The 20,423-nt window shown below is 61.4% G+C and overlaps 2 protein-coding genes across 8 annotated transcripts in view; one reads left to right on the top strand and one right to left on the bottom strand.

Annotated features, from left to right (window-relative positions):
- Window positions 1–1,472: 1,472 nt before the first annotated feature.
- On the bottom strand, window positions 1,473–7,544 carry ING1 (inhibitor of growth family member 1). Of its 3 annotated transcripts, none has more exons than XM_051829045.2 (2): window positions 6,674–7,544; window positions 1,473–2,391 (listed from the first exon to the last, which is right to left on the bottom strand). In XM_051829045.2, exons 1-2 carry the CDS (start codon window positions 6,807–6,809, stop codon window positions 1,688–1,690), a joined length of 840 nt encoding a protein of 279 aa, XP_051685005.1. In that variant the 5' UTR covers window positions 6,810–7,544; the 3' UTR covers window positions 1,473–1,687. The 3 variants fall into 3 exon arrangements, with proteins under 3 accessions (XP_051685005.1, XP_069904672.1, XP_051685004.1); XM_070048571.1 differs by lacking the exon at window positions 6,674–7,544 and adding an exon at window positions 6,043–6,547; XM_051829044.2 differs by lacking the exon at window positions 6,674–7,544 and adding an exon at window positions 4,971–5,447.
- A 2,846-nt stretch (window positions 7,545–10,390) lies between these two features.
- CARS2 (cysteinyl-tRNA synthetase 2, mitochondrial) overlaps window positions 10,391–20,423 on the top strand; it is a 47,209-nt gene continuing 37,176 nt past the window's right edge. For 2 of the 5 annotated variants that reach the window (XR_011378699.1, XR_011378700.1), the window contains exons 1-2: window positions 10,396–19,974; window positions 20,172–20,222. Coding sequence is in view for 3 of the 5 variants with exons in the window: in XM_070048569.1 (XP_069904670.1) it covers window positions 18,575–19,974; window positions 20,172–20,222 (1,451 nt within the window). In the remaining 2 variants the exon portion in view is untranslated. Of the gene's footprint in view, window positions 19,975–20,171; window positions 20,223–20,423 lie in introns of all 5 variants that reach the window. The other 3 variants (XM_070048569.1, XM_070048570.1, XM_070048567.1) reach the window with 3 other exon arrangements.

The following is a 20,423-nucleotide window of genomic DNA, read 5'->3' on the forward strand; positions in this document are numbered from 1 at the left end:
AGATAAATCTCATCGAATTTAAACACTCAAGAGTATTAAGTGTTCTGGAATTTTAATGGGAAGCAGTGTTTAAGTAGGTACTGATATACGAAGAGTCTTAACTGGCTAACCACAATTAGCATTTCTCTGCTGAACAGCCCTCCATACTGGAAACTCGCTGTCAAACACAGAATTTGTGTCTGGCACAGACAGTGTTCAGTAACTGCCTACCAACAGTACACAGTCAGAAGACGGCGTCCCGCTCCCCTTCTAACTCACGGCGTGGGCATCAGACTCCAGGCAGTGACGCTACCCAGTGTTTCTGCGGTAGCTCCGTAGAGACTGTCAGACAGGCTAAGGAGGGAGGCTACGTTTGGAGTTTCAAATGAGCCGTACGACCCTCTGGAATGACTCCACGGGCTCTTTCCACGCGCAGCTAAGGACACAGGTCAAGCCCAGACGCCAGGCTTAGTCACAGCTCATGTCACTGGTGCAGGGCCAGAGGATAAACAGCTGTGGCCTCCCAGGACGTGCACTCTCAGATGTGACTACCCAGCCACAGACAGCACTTAAGCAAATAAGCATGGCTGTGTTCCAACGAAACTTTATTTACAGACACTACCATTTGAATTTCATGAAATGATTTTGTTAACCATTTAAAAATGTGAAGAACCACTCAGCTCACAGGCCACACAGAAACAGGCGTTGGGCTGGATCCGACAGGCGGGCAGGCTTCCTGGCCCCAGTCTAAATCTATGTTCTTTTTTGACACTCATTTATTTGCTGGCAATTAGTTCAACTTCTACTTCATTATTAAGTGAGAACAATACAAAATTTGCTTAAGGCTTTGTCTAGACTGCTGGTGTATAAATTTTTAAGACAAAATTTTAAAACTAACTTAGGTCAAAATCAACTATGCTGTTAGAGGAACAAACTGGCCAAGTTCCTTTATTTCTTGACGTCACATCTGCACATCCACACGGCAGGAGGTGCCCCTTGTTTTCCCGACAGCATCTGGCTGCACTTCCAAGTGTAACACAGCAAGCGCAAGGTCACCTGGAAGTGTGCAGTTACACACCTCACATAAATTAAAGACGCTACACCACCATCGTGACAGCAAAGCGGTGATCTGAAGTTCTGTGACTCGATGCCTCCCGTCTGATGTACCCATCATTTAAAAACGGCCATTTGGGGAACAGGTCAGGGTATCAAGTATCTGCCATGAAACATTTGGCCTTTTCCTTTTTAAAAAATAATCCTCAAACGTTAAGCCTTTATCGAACTGTTTCATGGAAACACGTTATGGCAGCAAGAAACAAAGCTGCGAAGCGCTGTATTTTTAGCAACCTGGCTGATTTAAAACATTTGTTCAAAGAAGCAACATTGTCTTTATTAAAGCAAGATAGCTGAATGACATCTTTCTCTCCACATCAACCCATTAGGCTGCTTCCAAGTCACACCCCCCCTCAAAAAATCAGTCTGAGACTCACCGAGGTGTTTAACTCAAACCTATATTTGTCGTTTCTAGGATGCTGACCCACAGAGCGCGTTTGTGTTACACGCGTACCAACGCGGACAAAGGCAGAGAGCCACTGCACCCCACACGCGCCACGGCTCCTGTGCTAGCGTTCTCTAAAAAGAGACATTCACAGCCCCACGCCTCAGGAGGCGGCGATGCGATAAATACACGGTGGCTCGCTCTCCACAGCTACCTGTTGTAGGCCCTCTCTTTTTTGGACTTCTCCAGCGCCTTGTCCATGGTCTTCTCGTTCTCCCCCCGACACTTGGGACAGTACCACTTGCCCTTGGGTTTATGGTTGAGCCCCACGCACGAGAAGTGGAACCACTCGATGGGGCACTCGTCGTTGTCGCAGCCGATCATCTCTCCATAGGAGACCTGGTTGCACAGGCAGTACGTGGGCTCGTTCGGGTCGATGGGGAGGTCGGCGGGGGACGCGTCCCGCTCTGCTTTGGCCTTGGAGCGCTTCTTCTTCTTGGAGGTCTTCGCCTTCTTCTCCTTGGGTGTTCCCGCGGCGATGTCGTCGTGGTCGTGGTTGTTGGAAGCGTTCTCCCGGTTCTCGTTGTTGCGCTGCCGCCGGGACCGCTTGTTGTTCGGCTTCTCCGCCTGCGTGACTGTCTCGCTCTTGGACTTCTCCTGGCCGGCTTTGCCGCTGCTGCCGGCCGCGTCGCCGGCGTCCTGGTGGGCCTCGAGCAGGGCCACATGACTGTCCACCTGCCTGCTGCGGTTCTCCACCAGCTCCACCATCTGGCTCACAATCTGGATCTTCTCGTCGCCCAGCTCCTGGCTGCGGATCAGGGCTCTCTGGATGCAGTGCAGCACGCGCCTCTTCTGGGTGCCATCCGCCTCGCGCTTGAACTTCTCGTAGTAGTCATCCAGCTCCTTCAGGATCTCTGCAAGGGAAAACAGCACGGTTACACGGCCACACGCACACACGTGCCCTCTACTGACTTCTACAGAAGGAAGTGCGGGAGGGCGCTGGGCGCAGGGGTGAAGACGCTGCGTGGGGTCCCGCATCCCCTAGCAGAGCGCTGCTTCAACGCTCAGCCACTGTCTGATCCAGCTCCCCGGGAGCCCACGGAGACGGCTCCGTGGCTGGGTCCGTGCCACACTCACGGGAGACCCAGGCTGAGCTCCCAGCTCCTGGCTTCAGCCTGGCCCAACCCTGGCTGTTGGGGGCACTTGGTGAGTGAACCAGCAGATGGAAGATCTCTCTCTCTCTGCCTTTCAAATACAATACAATAAGTAAAAGGGTATTTCTGGCTTGCTTGTTTCGTGTACAGTAGCTGCAGGGCAGGTGCTGTAGTGCCACAAGGTAAGCAACCACTCTGGCTGCCCGCGTCTCCTCTCCGCCTGCCCGCGTCTCCTCTCTGCCTGCCCGCGTCTCCTCTCGCCTGCCCGCGTCTCCTCTCTGCCTGCTCCAGTCCTGGCTGCCCGCGTCTCCTCTCCGGCTGCCTGTGTCTCCTCTCCGCCTGCCCGCGTCTCCTCTCCACCTGCCCGCATCTCCTCTCCGCCTGCCCGCGTCTCCTCTCTGCCTGCTCCAGTCCTGGCTGCCCGCGTCTCCTCTCTGGCTGCGTCTCCTCTCTGCCTGCTCCAGTCCTGGCTGCCTGCGTCTCCTCTCCGGCTGCCTGTGTCTCCTCTCGCCTGCCCGCGTCTCCTCTCTGCCTGCTCCAGTCCTGGCTGCCCGCGTCTCCTCTCCGCCTGCCCGCGTCTCCTCTCTGCCTGCTCCAGTCCTGGCTGCTCTGCGCCCGAGGCAGGCAGCGCCCGTGGATGTGCCTGCAGAGCAGCAATGACGGCTCAGTGCCGGGTCCCTGCCACCCAGATGGAGCTCCGGGTCCCTGCTTCAGCCTGGCCCAGCCCTGGCTACTGCAGCCATTAGGGACCTGAACCAGGGAGTAGAAAATCACTTTTTCTCCAGCTCTCCCCACTGGCATTCTGCCTCTCAAAATAAGCAAGGCTTTCTAGTGTGGAAACCATAACCTCCAGGCCTTCTAGACACTTCCCTGCTGACCTGAACAGGATGGCCCGCGTCACGTTCAGCCAAGTGCCCTTAGGGACTCTGTGGTTCAGGAGTGTGGGTGACAAACACTCCAAGTAAGGCTTGCGCTCAAACTTTCACTTCTCATTAAACCAACACTGTCCTCCCCTTCTATCTCCATTCAAATGCTTCACCAATCATCGAAAGGCCTTTATTCTCTTTATTTGATTGGCCAGTATCTCGAATGCCTGCTAACTTGGACTGCAAATGCATGTATGCAAAGGCTCTCCACATTCAAAGACGGAGGTGAGCAGGACAAGGCCACGTGGTGCTCACTCAGCAGGTGCTTCGTACTACTGAAACGACAGCTTCTCCACGACACACCACACGAGCTCGCCCTTTAAACTAAGGGCAGACTTGACTGCTGGACTTGCTGCTTGATCCACAGCATCTCAGAGCTATTACAGTCGAGGGATCTCAACATACTGTCAGAAACCGAAACACCCTCAGTACCAAATGCACACCCCCTTGGATAGGTGGGAAGATGACGACTTGACTATGTGATTTAAAATGTAATCTAGCAAGTGCAATTAGGTAACTTCTCAAGAAACAAAAGGTGTTCTCTAACCTAACTCAGTGAACAAAGGAACTGAAGCCGGCACTAACGCTCACCGACTCGGCACACCCAAGTTTCCAGGCCAGTCTCAGAGTCTTGATTCTGAAGGCCAACTTCCCCACCTGTCACCACAGATGCGGAGCTCCTCACGTACTGTTACAAGTTGCAGGCAGTGTCATCTGGCTTACTCGGGGGTCACCTTTCTGAGACGATAGGAAGCCACCCCTCTACACTGCTACCCTAACACACAGCGTCTCTGCTCAAACACGCTTCCTTCCAGGCGAAGACGGACTCGGGGGGACAAACACGGTCCTACCACAACCACCGAGGAACACACCTGAGCCTGCATCTCTCAGATGCGGAAGCAAGGCCTCCATCCACAAAGCCAGGAGCCCACGCCAGCGCCACGTGGCCCACACTGTGCACCAGGCGCTCACACCGGCGCCACGTGGCCCACAATGCACACCAGGCACCCACACTGTGCACCAGGAGCCCACACTGTCCACCAGGCGCCCACACCGGCGCCACGTGGCCCACACTGTGCACCAGGCACTCACACCGGCACCATGAGCCCACACTGGCGCCACGTGGTCCACACCGGCACCACGTGGCCCACACTATCCACCAGGCACCCACACCGGCACCACGTGTCCACACTGGAGCCACGTGGCCCACACTGCGCACCATGAGGCCCACACTGTGCACCTGGCGCCCACACCGGCACCAGGAGCCCACACCAGCACCAGGAGCCCACACCGGCGCCACGTGGCCCTGCTCTCGCTGGCTGCACCACGGCTGCCAGTCACTGAAGTCTGTTAGGAAGCACTTCCCCTGGGACCCATTCTTCTGCTGTGACACTTGAGAAGTGGTTCAGCAACCTGGAACGCCCTCTGAAGTGACGGAAGTTACTGGGATGCGCTGCCGTGGCACAGGGGGTGAGGCTGGGAAGCCCGCGTTCAAGTCCCCGCTGCTCCACTCTCGACCCAGCTCCCTGCGGAAGGGCCAGGAACGCCGTGGAGGACGTCCACGCAGTCGGACCCCTGCACCACGTGGGAGACCGGACGAAGCCGATGCTACAGCCATCTGGGGAGTGGCCAGCGGACGGAAGGTCTCTCTCGCCTTCTCTGTCCGTAACTCTGCCTTTCAAATAAGTCAGATAAATAAAACTATTAAAGTTGTCGTAACACAAGCCAGTGGACTCGAGGCAACAACCCTGGTAACCAGGCCTGGCTCGCCTCACGTCCACGGCCCGGAGTCCGAAGGACAGCCCTGCCCCGGGCCTCGGGCCCCCCGACTCTGCCCAGCGCGGACAGCGCCGACCTCGCGCCTGGACGCCCGGGCCGGGCCCTCCCGCCACCACCCTGCGGGCCCGCCGCGCTGTCCGGCTCGCTGTCTTCCGTTACAGCCTCGGAGTGGACGCCCCAAGGGCACTCACGCTTCTCCAGTCACGCACGACCACACTCCCGAGTCAGTGCACAGGCGGCCGGAGCCTCCCGCAGCCCCGTCCCGCGGGTGACCGGGGCCACGAGAGCGGCGACAGCCGCAGGGCCGGCCCGCGGCCGCCGCCATGGCTCCGCGGCCGGAAGTGACCGAGCTCAGCCAGAGGAGGAGCCCCAGCGATCCCGGGACCGGCCTCCCGCCAATGGGGAGGGGAACAGCGCGCCACGCCTCGCGAGCCGTGGCCTATGGGGATCGCCGGGCTGGAGGGCGGGGGCCGCCGGGGCGCCAATCACAGCACAGGGCTCGCGAGCACGGCCCGCCCCAGCAGCGAGAAGGGCCAATCTGAGGCCGGAGGCCGGGCGACCCGAAGACATTCAAATCAACTCGACCTCCTCTCGCCACCCCGCCCCTCTCCAAAAGGGAAAAAAGGCAGCGGAAACACAGACCCGTGCCAATCTCCGCGCAAGGCCCGCCCCCGTCCGGCCCCACGGCCAATCGGCCTACAGCGACCTGATAAGGACATTCCACGGAAGCCGTCACGGCCAATCGCGACGAGGCCGGGGCGGAACGTTCCGCAGTATGCTAATCGGGCTCCTATAAAAGCCGCTGCGCAGCTACGTCTCCGGCAGAGCGCGCAGGGGCGCCTCGGCGGCGCGGCCTCCCTGCGCGATCGGAGCGAGCAGTAGCTCTCCACCCCCCCCCGCCCCAACGCTTCCGTTTCCCCGCTGCGCAGCCCTGTAAACAGGAGTAAACTCCGAGGACGGGCCGCGGCCCGAGCGGCAGCCCCTCGCGCGAAGTTTCCCCGGCGGGCGGCGGGGCCGCGGGCAGCGACCCACAGGTCGCCGCGGCCGGGCGCCTCCCCTTCCCCTCCGGCGCGCCCGCCGCCAGCAGCCCCGCGCCCGCCGCAGCCGGCGCCCCGCACTTTATGTAACAGCGGGCGGGGGGCCGCACGCGCCCCCCGAGGCCCGGCCCGGCCCCCGCCCCCGCAGCGCCGCCCCATCACTTCACTACAAAGAGCCGCCTCCTCGGGGCCCGGCTCTGCACACGGGGACCCCGGCGCGGCCGCGGCGGCCCCGGCCCTTTTGTTCCGCTGCCCCGGGGGGGTGGCCGCGCCGCCCCCGCCCGCCGCCCCCCGCCGCACCTTGGTACTTGGCGTCGATCTCCCGCATGAGCGAGACGTTCCGCTGCAGGTCGAACGGCAGGGACTCCACGGAGTCCAGGTAGTCCTCCACATAGTTGGCCAGGTGGGTCTGCTCCCCGTTGGCAGGACTCAACATGGTTCACCGCCCAGCTCCCCGGCGGCGCGGCGCGGCTTTCCGCTTCCTGCGCCCCCCGCCCCCCGCCGGAGAGCCCCGCAGCAATGCACAGCGCGCGCCCCCCGCCGGCTCCGGCCCGGCCCGGCCGCTACATCGGCCGGGGCCGCGGGGACCCCGGCGCCTGCGGGCGCGGGCCGCGGTGGCGGAGGCTCGCTCGCGGCCGCGCAGGCCCCCTCCCGGGCGGCGGGGCGGGCGCGTGCGGGCGGGCGCGCGCACACACGCCGGCGGCGGGAGAGGCCCGCGCAGGCAGCGGCCAGGGGCGCGCTCGCCGCCCGCCCGCCGCGCCGCACTTGTCCAACGTGGAAAACCCAAATACCAGTTTCAAACACTTGGGAAACATTCAGCCCCGCCGCGCAGCGCGCATGCGCCCCGCCCCCCGCCCGGCGGCCCCGCCCCCGCCGCATGCACGCCCCTCGCCGCCCCGGGCCCGGGGGGCGGCGGGGCCGCGAGGGGGCGGCGGCGGGGCGGGGGCCGCGAGGGGGCGGCGGCGGGGCCGCGGGCGGGGCGGGGGCCGCGAGGGGGCGGCGGCGGGCCCGCGGGCGGGGCGCGAACTTTACTAGGAGTTTGCGACTTGCGGGCACGGCTGCCGGGCGGCGCCGCACACACGCGCGGCGGCGGCCTGCCCCGCCGGAGACCCGCCCGGGACCGAGACCGCGGCCCGCGCCGACCTCACCTCCCTCTCCTCAAGCCCCTCAAGCTCCACAGTCCCCGCCTCGCCGCGCGGCTTAAGTAGGGCCCGCGCCGAACTGGCAACGCCGACAGCCAATCCGCCCGCCGCCCTGACGGCAGGCGCCCAATCAGGACGGCGAGGGGGCGGGGCTACCGTGCCTCTTACAACTAGACAGCCTGGTCCTCCGGGAGGCGGAAGGAGGGGCGGGGCGAAGCCCGGGCGGAAGCGCCGGCGCGTGCGCACTGCTGGCTCGGGGCGGCCGCGAGCCCGCGCGGGGCCACCGGCCCTCCTGCGGCGGGACCACCATTCCCAGCAGCCTCGGCGGCTCCGCGCCTGCGCCGCGCCTCGCCGCGCCTCGCCGCCCTGCCTTTGTGTCGCCTCTCGGAGCTCAGTTTGGAGCGGTCTGGAAACAAAGGGGCCCGGGAGGGAATCTGCTCCCCGGGTCCAGCCGCCGAAGGGGGCAGGCGAGCGGGGGCGGCGCCTCCCCGGGACCCCTGCGTGTCCCGTCCCGGGCTTCGGAGGGCCTCTCCGCGCCTGCTCCGCTCGCTTGGACAGACAGCGGCCAGCTCCCCGGCCCTCGCTCGGCCCCGTCCGTCCCGCCGGGCCCCTCTCCCCGCCCGAAACTCCGGGACTTGGGGCTGTCCGAGAAGCCCGGGCGCCGAGCGGCCCCGTTGCCTAGACGACGGCCGGCAGCCCCGCCCACTTCCGGCCGAGGCCCCGCCCCTGGCGGCCGCGGCCCGGCCTTTGTCCGTCGCCTCCCGGCCGCCCGCCCGCCGAGCGCGCGCTGCCCGCCGTGCGGTCCGTGTCGCGAGCTGCGGGCCCGCGCGCCTCAGGCCGGGTGCGCGCGGCCGCGTGGGTCTTTCTCGGGGAGTCCGGCGGGTGCCCGTAGGGGGAATCGCGTGGCGGATGCGCCGCCCTCGACGTGAAGTGGTGGCGGTTTCTCGGGCGGGCGCTCGGGCGTGTGCGGCGCTGTGCGGTGTCAGGGTTGACGAGCGCCGCGCGTAGCCCGCGGGCGGTACAGCGTCTGGAAGCGGTCGCGCCCGACGGCCCCACGTGCCCTGCCTCAGGGCTGTGGTGCGTGGGGTTGGGGCTGTCCACGCGGGGAGGCTGCGGGAGGCGCCTGTCCTGGAGGCTCGGTCGGCCCCCGCCGGTGCGGCCCGCGCCCTCGGACACCCGGTCAGCCCCCGCTGGTGCGGCCAGCGCCCTCGGACACCCGGTCAGCCCCCGCCGGTGCGGCACTTGCCTGTCTGTCAGCCCCCGCCGGTGCGGCCCTGCTCTCGGACACCCGGTCAGCCCCCGCCGGTGCGGCCAGCGCCCTCGGACACCCGGTCAGCCCCCGCCGGTGCGGCCCTGCTCTCGGACACCCCGGTCAGCCCCTGAGGGTGTGGACAGTGCGGCCCGCGCCCGCGGACACCCGGTCAGCCCCCGCCGGTGCGGACAGTACGGCCCGGGCGTGAGGCACCTGCCTGTCAGCCCCCGCCGGTGCGGCCCGCGCCCTCGGACACCCGGTCAGCCCCCGACGGTGCGGCCCGCGCCCGCGGACACCCGGTCAGCCCCCGACGGTGCGGCCCGCGCCCGCGGACACCCTGGTCAGCCCCCGCCGGTGCGGCCAGCGCCCTCAGACACCCGGTCAGCCCCCGCCGGTGCGGCACTTGCCTGTCAGACCCCGCCGGTGCGGCCTTGCTCTCGGACACCCTGGTCAGCCCTCGACGGTGCGGCCAGCGCCCTCGGACACCCCGGTCAGCCCCCGAGGGTGTGGACAGTGCGGTCCCGGCCGTGAGGCACCTACCTGTCTGTCGGCCCCCGACGGTGCGGACAGTACGGCCCGGGCGTGAGGCACCTACCTGTCTGTCAGCCCCCGCCGGTGCGGCCCGCGCCCTCGGACACCCCGCCCAGCCCCCGAGGGTGTGGACAGTGCGGCCCCGGGCGTGAGGCACCTGCCTGTCTGTCGGCCCCCGCCGGTGCGGCCCGCGCCCTCGACACCCGGTCAGCCCCCGCCGGTGGGGCCCGCGCCCTCGGACACCTGGTCGGCCCCCAACGGTGTGGACAGTGCGGCCCGCGCCCTCGGACACCCGCTCAGCCCCCGCCCGTGTGGCCCGCGCCCTCGGACACCGGTTGGCCCCGACGGCCTGCCTGCGATGCGCCCGCCCTGCCTCCTGGCCCTCCCAGGACAGGAGAACGTCCCCCTGGGTGTTTGCGGTGTCCTTGTTCGCGTCCTGAGCGGCGCCCTTCTCCCGGTGTCCGCCCAGGCACCTGGCCGTCCTCGGCTCCCAGGTTCGGCAGCAGGGAGCAGCCGGGCCTGGGGGACGCGGCACTGCGGGCGGCTCAGCCCCTGCGCCAGCCCCTGCGCCAGCCCCTGCAGTCCTTAGTTTTAATTCGCCAAGGAGGCAGGAGACAAGATTCGCAGGATCCTGTTTTTCGGCATATAGCTAAAAATCTTGCCAGTCACTTTTATTCAAGAGGTGAATATTCAGTGCGCAAGGGATCACGTTTTCACCATCATTAAATAATGCTTCATTGTTTTGGCGATTCCCAAAGCCTCACACAAGAACTGCTGCCAGCCAGGGCCTAAACACATGGCGCGCCTGGTTTTCTGCAGACAGGAGATAACTGCTGATTTAAAAGGCACAGTTGGGGCCGGCATTGTGATGCACTGAGTTAAACAGTACAGGAGACACTGGCTTCCAGTATGAGTGCCCTGGTGAGTCCCGGCTGCTCCACTTCTGACCCAGCTCCCTGCTAATGCGCCTGGGACAGCAGCAGAGGACGGCCGAGCGCTTGGGCCCTGCACCCGCGTGAGAGACCAGGATGGAGCTCCTGGCGTCTGCCTTCACGGCCAAGGCCATTGCAGGCATCTGCGGAGTAAGCCAGCAGATGGAGGGTCTCCCCTTCTCTCCATCTCTATGTCTTTCAAATGACTAATTTTTTTTTTTTTTTTTTTGACAGGCAGAGTGGACAGTGAGAGGGAGGCAGAGAGAAAGGTCTTCCTTTTGCCATTGGTTCACCCTCCAATGGCCGCCGCGGCCGGCGCACCGCGCTGATCCGAAGGCAGGAGCCAGGTGCTTCTCCTGGTCTCCCATGGGGTGCAGGACCCAAGCACTTGGGCCATCCTCCACTGCACTCCCTGGCCACAGCAGAGAGCTGGCCTGGAAGAGGGGCAACCGGGACAGAATCCGGCGCCCCGACCGGGACTAGAACCAGTGTGCCAGCGCCTCAAGGTGGAGGATTAGCCTAGTGAGCCGCGGCGCTGTCCTCAAATAACTAATGTTTAAAAAATATAAAAAAGAAAGGAAAAGCCACAGTTTTTTAATGGCCAATTCAGATAGACCAGCTATCCAGATTTGTGTGCAGGATTTGGACTTCAGTGTTACTGAACTTATTTGTAAAACTTAGACTTTTGCTCGTTCCTTGAATTCTGCATATTATCTCGGATTGCGTCCTGGATTTTTGTTTTACTGGCCCATCTGGGACCCTGGTCAGGAGTTTCTCTACCAGACATTCTACTGTGCAAGCTTCGTCTCAGCACAACAGGTGCACTTCGTGTTCAACAAGCCCTCGCCTTGAATTGAGTCAAGGCTACAGTGAGGGGTTCAAAAGGCTTTAGGGCCTAGAGTTCTGCGGGAGAGAACACACACATCAAACTGACAGGACACAGTCACAAAACAGCATCAAGACAAGTCTTGGGCTGGCGGTGTGGACGTGAGAACACTCCAGAATGTAGAGAGATGGGAACCACGCGTGGTTAGCACTGGCTTGTGTGGTCTCCTGCCTGTACACAAAGGTTTTGATGTTTCAGCCTTAAACATGAGAACACGTTTGTACTACAGACAGAAATGCACAGTTAGACACCAGAATCTTGACAGCGTTTTTTAAGTACTATAGAAAGACACTGATTTTTCTCTGACTCATAATTTGCCTTTCAATAACTTACCAAGGCAAACCCAACAAAGAACCCAAGAACCTCAGAGCTGTTTGAACATTGCAAAACCAAGGGGATTTCTTTTTTTCTTTTCTTTTTCTTTCTTTCTTTCTTTCTTTTTTTTTTTTTTTTGGTAAGCACTGTTTTGAAAGATACTAATAGGGAGGCATTTTGAAAGTAATTTTCAGAATGTTTCATTTTCAAAACCTGGATGTTAAATAAGACTTTTACCCTTAAAATGAATCCCAAGTGAACATATCTTGTTAGCTACATGATAAATGGTAGTGTACTGGCTGTGGTCTTCCCCTCGGAGACACTAAAAGAAAACGTGGGTGCAGATGTGCTGCTGCAGGGACATCCAGGGGCTGTGTGCTGGGGTGGAAGTGTGTGTGTTGGGTGTACACTGTGTACTGGGAGACAGGCAGTGGTGTTGGGCTCACACTGTCTGTGGTACTAGGATGCGGACGTGGTATGTGGTGGGTGCACAATGTACTGAGCTATAGAACTGTTGTGTGTTGGGTGCATACTGTAACGGGATGCAGACAGTTGGGTGTACACACTGTACTAGAATGCAGATGTGTGGGTTGGGTATGCACTGCGTACTGGCATGCACACATGGTGTGTGTTGGGGTACACACTGTTCTGGGATCCAGACGCATGTTGGGTGTACACTGTGTATTGGGAGACAGTCGTGATGTGTGTTATCTGCACACTGTACTGGGATGAAGGTGTCTATTGGGACACACACTGTACTGGGATCCAGACATGTTGTATATTAGGCCCTCACTGTGCACTGAGGTGCAGACACTGTGTGTTGGGTGCACAGTGTACTGGGATATAGACATGGTTTGTTTTGGGGTGCTTACTGTACTGCAGACATGATGTGTTTTGGGGTGCACTCTGTGCTGGGATGCAGAGGTCGTATTTGTCCTATGCACCCTGTACTGGGGTGCAGATGTGATGTGTTTTGGGTGCACACAGAGTACTGGGATGCAGACGAGGTGTATGTTGGGTACCTGTTGTGTACTGGGATGCAGTTGTGGTGTGTGCTTTATGCACACTGTGCTGGGAGGCAGACATGATATGCTTTTGGTGTTCACTGCACTGGGATCATGATGTGTGTTGGGGCACACACTGTACTTGGATCCAGATGTATGTGTTGTGTGCACACTGTCCTGAGGTGTACACATGGTATGTGTTGAGTACACAGTGTAATGGGATGCACACGTGTGTTGCAGCACACACTGTCCTGAAATGCAGACATGGTATGTGTTGAGTACACAGTGTAATGGGATGCACACGTGTGTTGCAGCAACACTGTCCTGAGATGCAGATGTGGTGTGTGTTGGGTGCATAACGTATCATGAGGCAGAAATGGTGTGTGTTGGCCCCCACACTGGACTGGGTTGTAGAAGTGTGTGTGTGGTACACATGGTGTCCTGGATTGCACAAGCGGCGTTTGTTGGAGCACACACTAGACTGAGGTGCAGCGGTGGTTTGTGTTGGGTATACTGTATGTAGACGCAGACGTGGAATATGTTTGGGGAGCATGGTGCAGTAGGATGCAGATGTGGTATGGGCTGGGTGCCTACTGTGTACTTCGATGCAGTCGTGGTGTGTGCACACTGTACTGGGAAGCAGATGTGGTGTGTGTTGCACACTGTACTGGGATGGAGATTTGATTTGTGTTGGGTGTACGCGGTGCTGAGGTACACATGTGCTATGTGTTGGGTACATTGTGTACTGGATACAGATGAGCTGTAGTTCTGGTGGGCCACTGCGTACTGGGATGCATTTGAGGTGTATGCCAGGATGCCCAAAGTGTGCTGGGCTGCAGAGTTGGATTTTTATTAGATGTGTACTGTGTACTGGGTGCAGAAGTGTGTTGCATGCACACTGTGTTGGGGTGCAGATGTGTTTATTGGGGTGCACATTCTCCTGCGATGCAGACATGGGTGTGTGTTTAGGTACACACTCTACTTGGATGCAGAGTTGGTATGTGTTGGGGGCCCACCATGTATTGGGATGCAAAGTGGTGTGTGTTGGGTATTACTGTGTACTGTGATAGAGACATGGCATGTTTTGGGGTGCATGCTGTACTTGGATGCACAAATGGTGTGTGTTGGGGCACACACTGTACTGAGATGTGGACACTGTTGGGTGCACACTGTACTGGGATGCTGACAGGGTATATGTTGGGTGCCTACTGTGTACTGGAATGCAGTCATGTGTGTTGTATGCACACTGCATTGAGTGCAGACGTGGTTTGTGGTGTGTGCATAGTGTAATGGGATGCAGATATTGTGTGTTGGGGTGTACACTGTAGTGGGATGTATTCGAGGTGTGTGCTGAGTCCACACTGTACTGGGATGCTGATGTAGTGTGTCTTAGGTGTACGCTGTGTGAAAGGATGCGAAGGTGGTGTGTGTTGGGTGTGTATACTGTACATGGAAAAAGATGTGTATATTGGTGCCCACACGACTGTGTGTTGTGTGCACTCAGTGTCCTGGGATGCACACATGTGAGTATTGGGGCACACACGGCTCTAGGATGCACAGGTGGTCTGTGTTGGGTGCACACTGTGTCCTGGGTTGGACATGTGGTGTGTGTTGGATCACACTCTGTACTGGGTTGCACAGATAGTGAGTGTTGGGTGCCCCCTGTGTCCTGGGTGGCACAGGTGGTGCGTGCTGGGTGCATACTGTGTACTGGGTGGCACAGGTGGTGTGTGCTGGTGCACACTGTCCTGGGTTGGACAGGTGGTGAGTGGTGGGTGTACACTGTGTCCTGGGTTGGACAGGTGGTGTGTTCGGTGTACACTGTGTTTTGGGTTGCAGAGGTGGTGAGTGTTGGGTGCCCCTGTGTCCTGGGTGCACAGATAGTGAGTGTTGGGTGCACACTGTGTGCTGGGTGGCACAGGTGGTGTGTGCTGGGTGCACACTGTGTACTGGGTGGCACAGGTGGTGAGTGCTGGGTGCACACTGTGTACTGGGTGGCACAGGTGGTGAGTGTTGGAAGCACACTGTGCTGGTTGCACTCGTGGTGTGTGTTGGGTGCACAGGTGGTGAGTGGTGGGTGTCCAGTGAATATAGGGTTGCAGAGGTGAGTGTTGGGTGCTCCTGTGTACTGGGTTACATTGGTAGTGTGTGCTTGGTGCCCCTCTGTCCTGGGTTGGACAGGCTGTGTGTTGGGTGCCCCTCTGTCCTGGGTTGGACAGGCTGTGTTGGGTGCCCCCTCTGTCCTGGGTTGGACAGGCTGTGTGTTGGGTGCCCCTCTGTCCTGGGTTGGACAGGCTGTGTTGGGTGCCCCTCTGTCCTGGGTTGGACAGGCTGTGTTGGGTGCCCCCTCTGTCCTGGGTTGGACAGGCTGTGTGTTGGGTGCCTCCTGTGTACTGAGTTGGACAGGCTGTGTGTTGGGTGCACACTGTGTTCTGGGTTGGACAGTTGGTGAGTGTTGGGTGCCTCCTCTGTCCTGGGTTGGACAGGCTGTGTTGGGTGCCCCCTCTGTCCTGGGTTGGACAGGCTGTGTGTTGGGTGCCCCTCTGTCCTGGGTTGGACAGGCTGTGTTGGGTGCCCCCTCTGTCCTGGGTTGGACAGGCTGTGTGTTGGGTGCCCCTCTGTCCTGGGTTGGACAGGCTGTGTGTTGGGTGCCCCTCTGTCCTGGGTTGGACAGGCTGTGTTGGGTGCCCCCTCTGTCCTGGGTTGGACAGGCTGTGTGTTGGGTGCCCCTCTGTCCTGGGTTGGACAGGCTGTGTTGGGTGCCCCTCTGTCCTGGGTTGGACAGGCTGTGTTGGGTGCCCCCTCTGTCCTGGGTTGGACAGGCTGTGTGTTGGGTGCCTCCTGTGTACTGAGTTGGACAGGCTGTGTGTTGGGTGCACACTGTGTTCTGGGTTGGACAGTTGGTGAGTGTTGGGTGCCTCCTCTGTCCTGGGTTGGACAGGCTGTGTGTTGGGTGCCTCCTGTGTACTGAGTTGGACAGTTGGTGAGTGTTGGGTGCACCTGTGTATTGGGTTGGACAGGTGGTACGTTTTGGGTGCACACTGTGTACTGGGTTGCCCACGTGGTGTGTGTTGGATGCACACTGTGTACTACTTGCACAGGTGGTGAGTGTGGGTTCACACTGTATACTGGGTTGCAGAGGTGGTGAGTGTTGGGTGCCCCTGTGTACTGGGTTGCACAGGTGGTCTGTGTAGGGTGCACACTGTGTACTGGGTTGCACATGTTGTGTGTGTTGGGTGCACACTGTGCTGGGTTGCACAGGTGGTGAGTGGTGGGTGTACACTGTGTCCTGGGTTGCACAGGTGGTGAGTGTTGGGTGTACACTGTGTCCTGGGTTGGACAGGTGATGTGTTGGGTGTACACTGTGTTTTGGGTTGCAGAGATGGTGAGTGTTGGGTGCCCCCTGTGTCCTGGGTTGCACAGGTGGTGAGTGTTGGGTGCACACTGTGTCCTGGGTTGCACAAGTGGTGAGTGTTTTGTGCACACTGTGTGCTTAGTTGCACAGGTGGTGAATGTTGGGTGCACACTGTGTGCTGGGTGGCACAGTTGGTGTGTGTTCTGTGCACACTCTGTACTGGGTGGCACAGTCGGTGTATGTTGGGTGCATACTGTGTACTGGGTGGCACAGTCGGTGTGTGTTGGGTGCACACTGTGTACTGGGTGGCAGTTGGTGTGTGTTGGGTGCATACTGTGTACTGGGTGGCACAGGTGGTGAGTGTTCTGTGCACACTGTGTACGGGGTGGCACAGGTGGTGTGTGCTGGGTGCACACTGTGTACTGGGTGGCACAGGTGGTGTGTGCTGGTGCACACTGTGCTGGGTTGGACAGGTGGTGAGTGGTGGGTGTACACTGTGTCCTGGGTGGCACAGGTGGTGAGTGGTGGGTGTACACTGTGTCCTGGGTTGGACAGGTGGTGTGTTCGGTGTACACTGTGTTTTGGGTTGCAGAGGTGGTGAGTGTTGGGTGCCCCTGTGTCCTGGGTTGCACAGATAGTGAGTGTTGGGTGCCCCCTGTGTCCTGGGTGGCACAGGTGGTGAGTGTTGTGTGCACACTGTGTACTGGTGGCACAGGTGGTGAGTGTTGTGTGCACACTGTGTACGGGGTGGCACAGGTGGTGTGTGCTGGGTGCACACTGTGTACTGGGTGGCACAGGTGGTGAGTGTTGTGTGCACACTGTGTACTGGGTGGCACAGGTGGTGTGTGTTAGGAGCACACTGTGTCCTGGATTGGACAGGTGGTGAGTGTTGGGTGCCCCTGTATACTGGGTTGCACAGGTGGTCTGTGTAGGGTGCACACTATGTACTGGGTTACACAGGTGGTGAGTGTTGGATGCACACTGTGTACTGCGTTGCACATGTCGTGTGTGATGGGTGCACACTGTGCTGGGTTGCACAGGTGGTGAGTGGTGGGTGTCCAGTGTATACAGGGTTGCAGAGGTGAGTGTTGGGTGCCCCTGTGTATTGGGTTACATTGGTAGTGTGTGCTTAGTGCCCCCTGTGTCCTGGGTTGGACAGGTGGTGTGTGTTGGGTGCCCCTGTGTCCTGGGTGGGACAGGTGGTGAGTGTTGGGTGCCCCCCCTGTCCTGGGTGGGACAGGTGGTGAGTGTTGGGTGCCCCCTGTGTCCTGGGTGGGACGGGTGGTGAGTGTTGGGTGAATACTGTGTACTGGGTGGCACAGTCGGTGTGTGTTCTGTGCACACTGTGTACTGGGTGGCACAGTCAGTGTGTGTTGGGTGCACACTGTGTAGTGGTTGGCGCAGGTGGTGAGTGTCGGGTGCCCCCTGTGTCCTGGGTTGGACGGGTGGTGAGTGTCGGGTGCCCCCTGTGTCCTGGGTTGGACAGGTGGTGAGTGTCGGGTGCCCCCTGTGTCCTGGGTTGGACATGTGGTGTGTGTTGGGTGCCCCCTTCATCCTGGGTGGCACAGGTGGTGCGTGCTGGGTGCACTCTGTGTACTGGGTGGCACAGTCGGTGTGTGTTGGGTGCACACTGTGTGCTGGGTGGCACAGTCGGTGTGTGTTGGGTGCACACTGTGTGCTGGGTGGCAAAGGTGGTGAGTGTTTTGTGCACACTCTGTACTGGTTGCATGGGTGTTGAATGTTGGGTGCACACTGTGTACTGGGTTGCCCGCATGGTGAGTGTTGGGTGCACACTGTGTACTACTTGCACAGGTGGTGAGTGTGGGTTCACACTGTATACTGGGTTGCAGAGGTGGTGAGTGTTGGGTACCCTTGTGTACTGGGTGGCACAGGTGGTCTGTGTTGGGTGCACACTTTGTCCTGGGTTGGACAGGTGGTGAGTGTTGGGTGCACACTGTGTACTGGGTTGCATAAGTGGTGAGTGTTGGGAGCACACTGTGTACTGGGTTGCACAGGTGGTGTGTTTTGTAGGGTGCACACTGTGAACTGGGTGGCTCAGGTGGGGTGTGTGTGCGGCGCACACCGTCCTGGGGTGCAGACGCGGGGTTTGTGGGGGGTACACACTGTCCTGGGGTGCAAACGCAGGGTGTGTGGGGCACGCAATCTGTCCTGGGGTACAGACGTGGGGTCTTTGAGGGTACACACAGTCCTGGGTGCAGAGGTTGGTGTATGGGGCAGTGCACAGTGTCTTGGGGTGCAGACACGGGGTGTGTGTGGGGCGCATGCCACCCTGGGGTGCAGACGCGGGGTGTGTATGGGGGCGCACAGTGTCCTGGGGTGCAGACACGGGGTGTGTGGGGCACGCACGCCGTCCTGGGGTGCAGACGTGGGGTTTGTGGGGGGCGCACAGTGTCCTGGGGTGCAGACGCGGGGTGTATGGGGGCGCACAGTGTCCTGGGGTGCAGACGCGGGGTGTGTGGGGCACGCACGCCATCCTCGGGTGCAGATGCGAGGTGTATGGGGGCCACATTGTCCTGGGGTGCAGACGCGTGGTGTATGGGGGCGCACACTGTCCTGCAGTGCAGACGAGGGGTGTATGGGGGCGCACATTGTCCTGAGGTGCAGACGTGGGGTGTATGGGGATGCACACAGTACTGGGGTGTAGATGAGGGGTGTATGGGGATGCACACCGTCCTGGGGTGCAGACGAGGGGTGTGGGGGGGTGCATAGTGTCCTGGGGTGCAGACGCGGGGTTTGTGGGGCGCACACTGTCCTAGGGTGCAGATGCGGGGTGTATGGGGCGCACACTGTCCTAGGGTGCAGACGATGGGTGTATGGGGGCGCACACCGTCCTGGGGTGCAGACAAGGGGTGTGTGGGGGGCGCAGTGTCCTGGGGTGCAGACGCGGGGTGTATGGGGCGCACACTGTCCTGCGGTGCAGACGCGGGGTGTGTGGGGGGCGCAGTGTCCTGGGGTGCAGACGCGGGGTGTGTGGGGCGCAGTGTCCTGGGGTGCAGACGCGGGGTGTATGGGGGTGCACGCCGTCCTGGGGTGCAGACGCGGGGTGTATGGGGCGCACACTGTCCTGCGGTGCAGACGCGGGGTGTGTGGGGGGCGCAGTGTCCTGGGGTGCAGACGCGGGGTGTATGGGGCGCAGTGTCCTGGGGTGCAGATGCAGGGTGTGGGGGGCGCACACCGTCCTGCGGTGCAGACGCGGGGTGTGTGGGGCGCACACTGTCCTGGGGTGCAGACGCGGGGTGTGTGGGGCGCACACTGTCCGGTGCAGACGCGGGGTTTGTGGGGCGCACACTGTCCTGCGGTGCAGATGCAAGGTGTGGGGGGCGCACACTGTCCTGCGGTGCAGACGCGGGGTGTATGGGGCGCACACTGTCCTGCGGTGCAGACGCGGGGTGTATGGGACGCACACTGTCCTGGGGTGCAGACGCGGGGTGTATGGGGGCGCACACTGTCCGGTGCAGACGCGGGGTGTGTGGGGGGCACGTTGAGGATCAGGCACGCGGCGCCAGCAGGCGAGGGCCTGGCCGCAAGGGCCTGCGGAGTGAACGCTCTGCTTCGCCGCGGCCAGGTCCTGCACCGTCGTTGGCCACTTTGGGGTGGCCGCACCCCAGCGAGACGCCCAGCTCCACCTGCGCTAATCTGGGAGCGCCGTGCGGTCTCCCGCCCCTCCCTGCGGCCCCGCCTTCCTGCTCGGGCGGGCGCGAGCCAGGCCCGCCTCTCGGCGACCTTCCGGGAGGCGGGGGAGTGGGCGGTGCCTGGAGAGGCGGTGCCTGGAGGAGGCGGGGCCTGGAGGAGGCGCGGCCTGAAGGAGGCGGGGGGAGTGGGCGGTGCCTGGAGAGACGGTGCCTGGAGGAGGCGGGGGAGTGGGCGGGGCCTGGAGGGGCGGGGCCTGGAGGAGGCGCCGGCCCTGCGCGGTCTGGCGGGCCCTCTTGCGCCGACATGTTGCGGCCGCGTGGGCCCAGCCGGGGCGCCCCGCTGCTGCGGGCGGCGCTGTGTCTCGGGCGGGCCGCGTCGGGTGGGCCTGCGGGCCGGGCGGCGAGCGGCGGGCGCGGGCGCGGGCGCGGTTGGGTTCAGCCCGCGGGCCGCGACACGGGCGTGCAGGTGTACAACAGCCGCACCGGAAGGAAGGAGCCGCTGGTCGTGGCCCGCGCGGACGCCGCCTCCTGGTGGGTCTGGGCGGCGCGGGCGGGCGGGCGGGCGCTGCGGGGACGGGGTGCCGACGGGGGCTGCGGGGCACCTGCCAGGCTGAGTCCTGGAGCCCGGCGCGCGGTCTCAGAGTGGTGACCTTAACGGCGGGAAGGGGGCGCTTACAGCCGAGCGTGTGCGAACGCGCTTCACAGGGTGGATTTGACTCTGTCCCCAGGTACAGCTGTGGACCCACTGTGTACGACCACGCACACCTCGGCCATGCATGGTGAGTGTCCTGGGCTGTAATGTTTCACTCCAAGGGCCTGTTTACTTCGGAAAGAGGAGCCTGTGTGCGTTTTCACCCCTCGGGTGGACCTGAGGGGCACTGAGTGAGTCGCGTGCCGGGTGCTGTGAGCAGGCGCGCTGCGGTCGGACCGGGGTCTCGGGTTTTGAGCGTCCATGCCCATCTATTTTTTAAAATTTTTTA

This window comes from Oryctolagus cuniculus, chromosome 9 (genome assembly GCF_964237555.1).
Source record: "Oryctolagus cuniculus chromosome 9, mOryCun1.1, whole genome shotgun sequence".
NCBI lineage: Eukaryota > Metazoa > Chordata > Mammalia > Lagomorpha > Leporidae > Oryctolagus > Oryctolagus cuniculus.